The sequence below is a fragment of the Notamacropus eugenii genome, chromosome 5 (assembly GCF_028372415.1).
Source record: "Notamacropus eugenii isolate mMacEug1 chromosome 5, mMacEug1.pri_v2, whole genome shotgun sequence".
Classification (NCBI taxonomy): domain Eukaryota; kingdom Metazoa; phylum Chordata; class Mammalia; order Diprotodontia; family Macropodidae; genus Notamacropus; species Notamacropus eugenii.
In genome coordinates, this window is record NC_092876.1 from 279,822,858 (window position 1) to 279,835,314 (window position 12,457).

General features: G+C 40.7%; 1 protein-coding gene and 1 non-coding gene across 3 annotated transcripts; one reads left to right on the plus strand and one right to left on the minus strand.

Annotated features, from left to right (window-relative positions):
- Nucleotides 1–237: 237 nt before the first annotated feature.
- Nucleotides 238–11,792, plus strand: LOC140506166 (uncharacterized). Of its 2 annotated transcripts, none has more exons than XM_072613018.1 (2): nt 238–1,493; nt 10,149–11,792. In XM_072613018.1, exons 1-2 carry the CDS (start codon nt 443–445, stop codon nt 11,483–11,485), a joined length of 2,388 nt encoding a protein of 795 aa, XP_072469119.1. In that variant the 5' UTR covers nt 238–442; the 3' UTR covers nt 11,486–11,792. The 2 variants fall into 2 exon arrangements, with proteins under 2 accessions (XP_072469119.1, XP_072469120.1); XM_072613019.1 differs by having other exon boundaries at nt 310–1,559.
- LOC140509307 (U6 spliceosomal RNA) lies at nt 3,028–3,134 on the minus strand. The gene has a single exon (XR_011968639.1). It is a non-coding gene; the product is annotated as a U6 spliceosomal RNA (small nuclear RNA).
- Nucleotides 11,793–12,457: the final 665 nt, after the last annotated feature.

Genomic DNA, 12,457 nt, shown 5'->3' on the forward strand with positions numbered 1-12,457 from the left:
CACCTCTTCATGTGAGACAAGAGTGAAAGAGGAAAGAGTGGCAGAAGTCATTTGAGTTATTGAAGTGCACCATTTCTTCCTTCCCTCTTCCCCTCTCCACACCCCAAGGCAGTCAACAGGACTGAGAGGGAGGTCAGGAAAGAAAGGGTATTCACTAGCTCAGAAAAGACACAACAAGGGTGAGACCAATTAACCAACAAGGGTGAGATCAATTAACCACAAATTAACAGCATCAATTGCCAGCTGGTCTGGTAGAGGGAGAGTTGAGAGGTCAAATCCTTATAAGTCAGCAGAGCTGGCAAGCATATCGTTTTCCTGGTCCCAGTTGTCTCTTGATATTAGAATTTTATCTGTTTTTATTATCATTTAATCTCCTTTCCCTACCCTTTCCTTGCTAATTTTTCTGTCCTGTGGTGTTTGAGGTCCCAGATATAGGTAAGACATGTTCAAAGGCAAGAAGAAAAATGTCAAAGCTAAGACCAGGGTCCAAAATGAGCCCCACACCAAACCCATACCAAAATCTGAACCAGAACCCAGACATGTACCTAAATCTGCAACTGAACCTGGACCTGAACCCAGAAATGTGCCTAAATCTGCAACCGAACCTGAACCCAAAGACAGAAATGTGCCTAAATCTGCAACCAAATCTGAACCTGAAGCCAAAAATGTGCCTAAATCTGCAACCAAACTTGGGCCTAAAGACAGAAATGTACCTAAATCTGCAACTGAACCTGAACCTGAACCCAGAAATGTGCCTAAATCTGCAACCAAACTTGGGCCTAAAGACAGAAATGTACCTAAATCTGCAAATGAACCTGAACCTGAACCCAGAAATGTGCCTAAATCTGCAACCAAACCTGAATCCAAAGACAGAAATGTGCCTAAATCTGCAACCAAATCTGAACCTGAAGCCAAAAATGTGCCTAAATCTGCAACCAAACTTGGGCCTAAAGACAGAAATGTACCTAAATCTGCAACTGAACCTGAACCTGAACCCAGAAATGTGCCTAAACCCAGAAATGTGCCTAAATCTGCAACCAAACTTGGACCTAAAGACAGAAATGTGCCTAAATCTGCAACTGAACCTGAATCCAAAGACAAAAATGTACCTAAATCTGCAACTGAACCTGAACCTGAACCCAGAAATGTGCCTAAATCTGCAACCAGTCATAAACCTGAACCCAGAAATGTGCCTAAATCTGCAACCAAACCTGAACCCAAACCCAGAAATGTGCCTAAATCTGCAACCAAACTTGTACCTAAAGAAAGAAATGTACCTAAATCTGCAACCAAATCTGAACCTGAAGCCAAAAATGTGCCTAAATCTGCAACCAAACTTGGACCTAAAGACAGAAATGTGCCTAAATCTGCAACTGAACCTGAACCCAAAGACAAAAATGTACCTAAATCTGCAACTGAACTTGAACCCAGAAATGTGCCTAAATCTGCAACTGAACCTGGACCTGAAACTAGGCTTGAGAAAGATGATGAAAGTGAGGAGGGGCATGAGGGGAAGAGAAAAGAGGATGGGGAGGAGCAGGAGGTGAAGCAGCAATAAGGTGATTTCTAGGTCCTGTTAAATGAATTTAGGGACCAGAGATTTGTTCGTCTGAACCTTTTTAAGACCAGTGTTGGGTGGAGGAATATTTGGGAGTGGGTGTTAGCAGTAGAATGGGGTCTAGATAGGCCCAGAACTGGTTTTTTTTTTAAAATTTATTTATTTTTAGTTTTCCACATTCATTTCCACAAGATTTTGAGTTCCAAATTTTCTCCCCATCTCTCCCCTCCCCCACCCCAAGGCACCATGCATTCTGATTACCCCTTCCCCCAATCTGCCCTCTCTTCTATCACACTCATCCCTTCCCTCTTCCCCATCTTCTCCCTTTTCTTGTAGGGTAAGATAGATTTCTGTACCTCATTACCTGTATTTCTTATTTCCCAGTTGCATACAAAAACAATTTTTAACATTCATTCCTAAATCTTTGAGTTTCAACTTCCCTTCCTTCCTTCCTCCCCACCTATCCCCACTGGGAAGGCAAGCAATTCAATATGGGCTATACATGTGTAGTTATCCAAAAGACTTCCATAAAAGTCATGATGTGAAAGACTATATTTCTCTCCATCCTATCTTGTTCCCCTTTTATTCTATTCTCTCTTTTGTCCTTGTCCCTCCCCAAAAGTGTTTACTTCTAATTACTCCTTCCTCCCATTTGTCCTCCCTTCTATCATTCCCCCCTGTACCCCACTTATCCCCTTCTCCCCTACTTTCCTGTAGTGTAAGAGAGATTTTCATACCAAATTGAGTGTGCATGTTATTCCTTCCCTAAGCCAAATGTGATGAGAGTAAGCTTCACTTTTTCCCTCTCACCTCCCCACTTTTCCTCTCCATTGAAAAAGCTTTTTCTTGCCTCTTTTATGAGAGATAATTTGCCCCATTCCATTTCTCCCTTTCTCCTTCCAATATATTCCTCTCTCACCCCTTAATTTTATTTTTTAGATATCATCCCTTCCTGTTCAACTCATCTTGTATCTTCTGTCTATATGTATATAATCTCTCCAACTACCTAAATACTGAGAAAAGTCTTGAGTTACAAATATTATCTTTCCATGGAGGAATGTAAACAGTTCAACTTTAGTAAGTCCCTTATGAGTTCTCTTTCCTATTTACTTTTTCATGCTTCTCTTGATTCTTGTGTTTGAAAGTCAAATTTTCTATTCAGTTCTGATCTTTTCATCAAGAATGCTTGAAAGTCCTCTATTTCATTGAATGGCCATTTTTTCCCCTGAAGTATTTTGCCTCAGTTTTGCTGGGTAGGTGATTCTTGGTTTTAATCGTAGTTCCTTTGATTTCTGGAGTATCATATTCCAAGCCCTTTGATCCCATAATGTTGAAACTTCTAGATCTTGTGTTATCCTGATTGTATTTCTACAATACTTGAATTGTTTCTTTCTGGCTGCTTGCAATATTTTCCTCTTGACCTGGGAACTCTGGAATCTGGCTACAATATTCCTAGGAGTTTTTCTTTTAAAAATATGGAACTCTTCACGAATTTGCGTGTTGTCCTAGCACAGGGGCCATGCTAATTTTCTCTATATTATTCCAATTTTAGTATGTGTGCTGCCAAAGCGAGCACCAACACTGTTCTTAAATGAATTAAGTAGACCAGAAGTAATCCACATTTAGTGGCTTCTCATCTAGCCTCTCTCATCTCCCAACACCTATAAATCAGGTAAAATCAGATGAAAATATACAGAATAAAGCAAAAATTATGAGGAGTGAGGGGAGGGATGTGAGAGATATTTCCATTTTTTTTTGTCTTTGTATCCATGATGTCTGGCACGTAGTAGGTAGTTTATAAGGTAATATAAAAAGAGTGGTCCCATCCAATTTTTTCCATTAATTGAATTAATAGACTGATTATGAGATATAAATAGTCCTTATGTCTCTTTAACTGCAGCTAGTGCTGGAGAAAGTTTCTTTCCTCTAAACCCTGCTCCACTAAAAAATACCTTATCTCTCTGATTTGCTGGCCATTCCCTAATGCATGGCTCTTTAACCTTTCTTGTGTCATAGACTCTTTTGCCAATCTTGTGAAAAAGTCTATGAGTCCTTTTTCTTTTTAAACAAAATCCATAGGATTACAAAGGAAATCAACTATATCTAACTAAAGATGTAAATTTTTCTCCATTCAGTTCACTGGCCTCCTAAAATAGACTCCTTGGTAATCTGTGGAGCCCAGGTTAAGAATCCCTTCCCTATCGGCTGAGGCCTTAGAAATGGTTCTTGGACCCCATGGAAACCAGTGTATTATGTTTCAAATTGGATATCAGCAAGATTTGTGCCATTCAGGGAAGGGAGAAAGGGGAAAAATGTGTATGTGGGAGTAAGGTTGGAAAAAGATCTGTTTTATGTCTGAGCTTGGAGTAAAGAGTATGCAAAGCTAGTTGGGTGACATTTTCTTTTGACTAGGTTTTGAGTGATAATCTTGACCCACTTATGGTAAATAATACTTTACTCTTAAGAAACATTTTCTATATCCTCCTGATGTTCTTTTTTTATGTTGTTAATTCAACATATTTATTAGTTATTTGCTAAGTGATGTAGGGACTATGACTAGACTCAGTCCCTGCCCTCAGGGAGTGTAGGTTAGCTGTGTCTCTTTGTTGGATTATGAAAAATGCTCTTGCCTTGGGTGCTTGTGGGTCCACTGAGGATAACTTACTCATAGCTGATGTGGAGCTGAGCCTTACCTTCAGACTCTGCCTCTTAAAGAGCTCAGTAGAGTTGAAGAGCTGAGGGAGTATCAACTGGAGAATAGACTTGGGCCCCTGAGGATTGGGGCAGAGTTGGGGGGTGCTGACCTCATCCCTAACAGACTCCTTAGGCCTCAACTCTGTTAGTTAGGAAGAAGCACTTGCAGAGTAGTGAAGGAGATTCCTCAGGGCCTTTGGAGAAGGAGCCAAGAGACAGGAACAGTGGTAGAAGAGGTATGCCAAGATCTGCTCTCCTAAAGAGAATAACAGTAACCACATGGCCCTGGAGTTTGAGGAGGAACTAGGGGACCAGTCATGATATAGGACCTTTCCCTGTACTGTGAGTTAGGTAGACTGTACAGATCAAGTCAACAAATGTTTATTAAGGACCTACTATGTGCTGGACACCGTACTGATCCAATGGAAAGGGGGTTGAATCTTCTTAACCTCAAGTGAAAAAATACACTGTTGGGTGAAACAACTTTAGGGGGTAACATCATGAGCCTAAAGCAAAAGTACCAAACTCAAATACAGTTATCCTTTCCACAACATGACTTTCCCCATTGTGGGTTGGCATAAGAAATGAAATGGGAATTTTTTTTGGAGTTTTGTGGAAGTCTCAGACAACATCTGAAGGAAGGTCAGCAGATGATACAGAAATAGTTTAGAAACTCAGAAATGCATAAAATGTGTGTATAGTATTGTATGACATCAACATGTTTTATCTTCTAATACCATAGTAATTCAGATTTCTTCTCTGGTATGAAAGAAGGGGATTTTAAATTTTTTAGGGGATTTTCCACATGGAAGGGGGATGACACCCCTAACTGAAGAGGTAGAAGGGATAACATATTGACTTAGGAAACCACAAATTAACTTTATGTATGTAATATTATATTTTAATTTATTTTGTTAAACATTTCACAATTACATTTTAATCTGGTTCCCTGGCACTTGAGTTTTGAAGACTCCTTGTCATCCAGCAGCAAATTTGACACCTCTCGTCTGGAGGTCTGTATAGGTCTATAGTTGAGATTGTGCTCATTAGAAGATAAGAGGTTGGTTTTCTGATTATCCCATATGTTCTTCTTTCTTTGAGAAGCCTAAATTCCCCTTTCAGGGACAAGGAGAATTAGAGAATTATTTTGATCTTATATTATGTATAATTTATACATGAAATTATATATAATATTGTATATGTTATATATTATGTATTATAGGTTTCTTTTAGTCTTTTTATCCCATACTTTTTGTTCTTTGGTAGAATAACCTATATTCAGTAAGGTTTTACTAGTTTGCCTGGGAGTTAAAGGACCCCTTTTTACTTTTTCCATAAAGACTAAATGTGAACTGAATTTCTTGTTTTTAGGAGAGACAATAGTTGAGAATGTAATAGTGACTACCCTGACCCCCCAGTGCCTGATGACCAGGTATCTTATATTTTGCCCTTTCCTAGGATTCTCTGGGACCTTTAAAGGAGTTTGGAGGTATCTCATCTCTGCCATTCACTCCAGCCCCCACTGAGGCTATCTCCCCAAATTTTAGTGGTCCTCTGAATGCCAGTTCCATTTAGCCATGTAGCTTTTAAAAAGGAATATTTACTTTAAAGGTATAATGTATCCAACTCCCCTTCTCCAAATACCTGGGGAATACATAATCCCTTTCCTTTGTCCCTTAGTCTCTGGGAAGGAATAGGCATAAAGTTCACAGTTTAGCTCAGTTCCTATACAGAATAATCCCACCAAGTTCCAACTCCAAAGCCCCTTTTGGGCTCAAGTCCCAGGCACCCAGTCTTCTCAGGGTTTCCTGGTCACCTGGCTGCAGCATCTAACCTGGAATCTTGCCTCCAAGGCCAGGAGAGCTCAATTCTAGGTTAAGGTTTCCTTTGCTTGAAACTTGACCTGAAATGTACAAATGAAACTGACCAAAAACAAAACCCCAATTCTGGTTATCAGGGTCACAGATAAAAACAGGGAGTGGGGAGGGAACTTCCCCTCACCATGTTCAGTTCATGGTGTTCATTCTGTGGATGAATAGGACCCTTATCCTTTCTGGACACCAGAGAGTGAGAAAGAGAAAAGGAGAAGGAGATGGGGAAGGAGGAAGAGGGAGGGATAAGGAGAGAGAGAGAGAGAGAGAGAGAGAGAGAGAGAGAGAGAGAGAGAGAGAGAGAGAGAGAGAATGAGAATATGTATAGGAATATGTCCGTTTGGTAATTTTAAAGATGCAGTCTCTTCCAGTTACAAAGCTCATGGAAAGATGCTTCTACCCACAAATTGTCTTCTCCCAGAAGCAGGTCCCTGGCAGCTGCCTCCATGTTAAGTGATCCAGGCATGCTCCAAAGCTCTGTTCTAGGAACATGAATCAAAGTTAGATCTTGTGAAAATTCCCTGGAGACTGAAGCCAGTCTATATAAAGACCATGGTTCAGGTTTTGGACCACATGCATTATTTACGAACTATAACCTATATCCCTAAGAAAAGCATATGCCAGATTCTGTAGGAGTTCGGAAAGGGGAAATATTTATGTAATCAGATCAGGCTTTGTGGAGGGGATGGTATTTGAGTAGGCCTCAAATAGTGGATAGGGTTTTCATCAAGTCTCTTCCCACTCCAGTTTATCCTCCACTCAGCTGTCCAGCTGATCTTCCTGAAGCATGAATCTGACCCTGTTCACCCTTCTCCTTCCACTTTTCCCCAGTAAACTCCAGTGACTCCCTGTCATTTCCATCTTCAAATTTAAAACCCTCTGGCATTCCTCCTTATCCCTCTCTCCATCTTTCCAGTCTGTTTACATCTTCCTTCCCTCCACACACTCTGTGATCCAGTGGCTCTGGCCTCTTTTCTGTTCTTCCAACAGGACCCTCCACCTTCCAACTCTGGATAGTCCTCCAGATCTGGAATGCTCTTCCCCAGCTCTACTTCCTGGTTACCTTCAAATCTGAGCTAAAATCCTAACTTCTCTAGGAAACCTTTTCTGATTCTCCTTAATGCTAGTGCCTTCCCTTTGTTGATTATCTCCAAAATGTCCTGTTTGTTTCTTCTTTGTAAGCAGTTGTTTGCATGTTGTCTCGCCCATTAGACTGTGAGCAACTTGAGGACGGGGACTATTTTTGCCTTTCTTTGTATCCTCAGTGCTTGGCATAGTTACTGGTATAGAGTAGGCACTTAATAAATGCTTATTGACTGAGTGACCATTTAGAGTCTAGAAGTTCCTTTGTGGTCCCTGCTACCCAAGGAGCTGCAAACACTAGGTTCAAGTGGAACAATAGGTACATTGTTTTGATTGACTAGACTTAAGTGATTAAAGGAAGTCTTAAATAAGGTAGATTAAACTTTAAAAGTGTGCCTGGCAGTACATTTTTCCTTGAGAGAGACATTTGTTAAACCAATTAGACATGTAGGGTAAAGGAGAATAGAGAATCAATTGAGTTTGAGAACCTGGGTGACCAAAGGATGGTGGTACCCTTGACAGAAATAGGGATGCTTAGAAGAGGGGTCAGGTTTTTTGGGGAAATATACTAAATTCTTTTTGGGATTTTTGAGATGCATATGAGACATCTAGTTCAAAATGTCTCCTAAGCATTTGGTGATGGAGGACTAGGAGAAAGGCTTGGACTGAGTACATAGACCTGTAAATCATCTGATCATTGAACTCATGGGAGTTAATAAAATCCATAAGAATTTAAAGTGAAAGAGAAGGAGATCCAGGACAAAGCCCTGGGGGACACCCTTAGGGTGAGGTTAGCAAAGGAGGCTGAAAGAAATGATCAGATAAGTAGCAGAGAATTGTGTCATTAAAAAATCCAGAGAAGAATATCCAGTAGGAAAAGTGACCAACAGTGTTAAATGTGGCAAAAATCAAGAACAATGAGGTTGAGGAAAAAACCATTAAATATGACAAAGAAGTCATTAGTGACTCTGAAGAGAGTAGTTATGTTGGAAATCAGATTGGAGAAGGCTTAAAAGAGAGAAATGAGGCAGTGGAGATAATGACTGTGGACAGATTTTTTTTTTTCAAGGAATTTCACTGACAAAAGAAGACAGACATTGGCATATTGGTAGGATTCCTTAAGGCTTTTTGGGGGGGAAGAAATGAAAGGGGAGACTTGAACATCTATATAGACTGCAGAGAAGGAACTAATAGATAGGAAAAGATGAAAGATTGCTATGAGGGGGGATGACCAAGGGGCCAATTTGCTAGAAAAGACAAAGGATGAATCAAGAGTACATATAGAGAGGTTTACTTTAGCAAGAAGGATAAACTCATCAGAAACTAGAGTAAAGGAGATCACCATCTCACAGGGTTGAGGATATGAGGAGAAAGGAGAAAGAAGGAACTGACAAGTTGAACAAAATGTAGAAAATATCACAGGAAGATACAAGGGCTGTTTTGTCTGGGAGAGGTCTTGGAACAAGACATAAGATTAAATTTTTAACCAGGGTCAATAGGCAACAGTTATGTGGAGACAAGCTTTGGCTCATTCAGTTGAAGAACTTTCCACCTCTTAGAACTCTCTGTAAGGGGAATGGACTACTTGGTCAAACAGTGAATTGTCTGTCTGAATAACGGTGGAATACTTGTTTGAGCAGAAGCTGGAAATCTCTGTTTGAGAAAGTTGTTGTAAGGAAACATAGAAGTGAACTTAGTCCAACTCTATATTCTAATAACCAAGGATGTACTAGAATTAGTGACAATGAGATTACAAGAGCCAATTGTTAAATTTTAAGCATGAGTATTTACACCTTGGAAATCAGCAAACACCAAAAATTAGAACTGAATTTATGTTTGCTGCTGGTCTAGACTTAAGAAAGTGATGAAGAAAATGTTAATAATGCAATAAACTTAAAAATATGTTATGTGTACATTCCCCCCCATCCCACCCCACCATTCAGTTATTAAACATTTACATTCTTATTGTGACTAAATGGATGATAAGGGAAGAAAGTTAGAGGTCATAGCTAGAAGCAGTAGGTAAAGAAAGGAACCTATCATTTGTTAAATACCTACTATGTTCCAGGCACTCTGAGTGCTTTGCAAATATGACCTCATTTTATTCTCACTCTGAGAGGGAGGTGTTATGATTATTTCTGTCTTACAGATGAGTGAGCTGAGGTAGACAAAGGTTAAATGACTTTCCCAGGGTCACACAGCTATTCGGTATCTGAGACTATATTTGAACTCAGGCCTTCCTAAATCTAAGCTGAGTACTCTGTTCATTGTGCCTCCCAGATGTCTCCAGGTGCACCTAAAGGTGCACAGGTGACAATTTAGACTTCAGGAAGCAAGTCTTTACAACAACTAGAGTTAATTGAAAAGTAGCCTTGGAAGCTGAACGGTCACTTGTTTGGTATGTGGTAAAAGGAGATCCTTATTTAGTTATAGGATAGATTTAATGGCCTGTGAGGGCTCTGCCAACTCTGAGATTCCACACAAGTACTGATAAGCCAAAGAAAGGAACGAGGATTTCACTGGCTCCTCTCCCAGGGACAACGTAAGCCTGTTTGCTAACTATGGAACGAAAGTTTTGTTTCAACTTTCTTCTTTTGCTTTATGCATTTATCATATTCTGCCTTGTATTATAATCTACATGCAGACATATTTTATCTGCCTTCTTCTGAAGGGCAGGCCTCATGAGCCCTAACACATAGTAGGCCCTCAGACCTTTGAATTAATGTTAAAGGTATTGTGAGAAAGGGAAGTTCTAGTGGAAGGAGGGGTATCTTTGGGTCTCTGAAATTTTTGGTTAATAAGTCCATCTGTGCACCTATAAGGTTGGTATTGACTCCGTGGGCTCATCTCTGGAAGCCTGTAATGGGGATAAGCAAGCTAGGACATAGACAAGTAGGATCTCAGGCCTGGTTAGAATAAACCTTTTTACATTTTTTCTCCAGAACCTAGCACTTCATCCAACTTGCTGCAGAGAAATCATGACCCTGTCCATTTCCATGTTGTCCCCAAGAAATTCTGCAAACACCTCAAGCCTTTTAAATTCCACATCTGTAGCATCCCAGAGCACCAAGTGCTCCCACCAGAAGCCGCATGGAAAATTCCTGCAATAGCTTGTCGAGGGTTGGATTTAAAGGATTTGTCTCGCATTGTTGCAAAATATGCCCCCAACTCCTTCAACTCTGTAGCAGAACCCTTGAGTGTATGTGAACCACCATATTTCCGCCTCTCCACCATGGCCAAAATAAAGAAGTCAACAAGTGATTCAGATCTAAGTTATCCTACACACGTCCCTCGGCCTTTGTGCATTCACTGTTTGAAGGTGCACCAATTCCCTGAACTAAGTGCTCAGAAGATGGAAGAAAGTCCTCAGCCTATAGCCTCAACCACAACTCAAGTGGTCACCAGAGCTCCAAGGACAGAAGAGCATCCAGTTGTACAGGGGGACAAGGAGGAGACTATGAGAGCCCTTAAGAAGGCCATAACAAGCTGCAAAACCTTTCTGGACCACCTTGAAGAGCAGCAAACTTGTGCAATTCAACTGGCCTTGATGCTCATGGAGGTTGGGGAAGGCATTCCTGCCAATGGAAAGGAAACCCAGAGGACACTGCAGGCTGACCCAGCAGAAGATCCCCCTCCAGGACACAACCCAGACAAAAAAGATTGCAGTGTGGCTGAAGTAGTTGCAAGAGTAGAAGCAGCAGCAGCTGCAGTAGATGTAGCAGTAGCAGCAGCAGCCTCAGGAGCAGCTGAGATTCTCTTTGATAACCAGGATGACATCCAAGAGACAGACATCACCTTTTATACAGTAGGGCAGAGAATCTTTAGGCTTTCTCTGGAGTATATGATCCAGGCATCCTCCCCAGGGACACAAACACTAAGAGTCTCCCAAGAAGACAACCTGAATTCCTTCTGCAACCTGAAGGAGACTCTGGCTATATTTGAAAATCTGGTGCAATCTATCATAGAAGTGAGAGTCTATTTAAAACACTTTTCAAGGACCCAAATGGCTGGCAAAGATGAGACTAGGATGTCCCCTCAGCCTGAGCAACCAGATGAGCACATGTCTGACCACAGCCAGAATGAGAGAGGCCATATGGCAGCAGCTCAGATGCCCTCTGACCAGGAAGCAAGTCCTGATGCCGATAGTCAAATCAAGGAACTGTCTATACTCTTATTGAATTTTTCACAGTGCTTGGAAGATAATTCAGAAGACCTCTTAGAGATTCTAGAGCTTGGCAACCCAGAGCAGTCCCAGTCATCTGAAAAAGCCCATCTATAGAAGCAAGACTCTGCAGCTGCTACTGGGGGGTAGTCGTAGCAGATTCAATGTCAATACCAGTACAGGGTATTTTTGTTAAGGAGAGTGGGCAGGTTCCAATACCTATTGAAGGGGGTGAGACCTAATCCTTAGCATATGGAACAATTACATTGGACAGTTGTTACTCTGTTGGACAAGGGGAGGGAGAGGACTATCCTGATCACAGGGTAACAGTCTCAGCCATGCCTAGTCAAGGCTGCTGCTGTACCTAGTTTTTAATCATGATGTGAATGTCAAAGGTGAACTTTAATAAAGCTTCAAACCTTTATTTTTTTATTTTTTAGTCTTAATGTCTGTCCATTCTCCCTAAGTCTGAAGCCTAACAATTTATTTCTCCTTCTTTAGGACTTTTTCTGGAAATTTTTCTAAGATTTTGATTACTAATGGGAAGTAGGGCAAAAGTTGAACCCACCACCTGGTCCTTCATTAATCACTTAATCAATAAGCATTTATTAAGCACCAGCTATATATCAGAGGTAGGTGGTGAAGTTGATAGAATACCATGCCTGGAGTCAGGAATACCTGAGTTCAAATCCAGTCTCAGACACTTACTAGCCATATTACCCTGGGCAAAGCACTTACCCCTGTTTGCCTCAGTTTCTTCATCTGTAAAATGAGGACAAGGCAAACCACTATAGTATCTTTGCCAAGAAAACTCCAAATGGGGTCATAATGAGTCAGACACAACTGAAATGACTGAATAACAGCAAATATACCAGGTACCATGTTAGCTGCTGGGCAAACAAGGACAGATACAAGAATATGCGGAATAAATTCAAGGTGATTTGAGGCAACACCTTTTTTTTCTAATTCTTTAAACCTTGGTCTAAACCTTTATCTTAGTTACATGAACTTATCACATTAACTGGGTCCCTATTAACTCCTCCTACAGCGAATAACACTTTGTTACATTGCAAAGAGTCAGATTAGAAA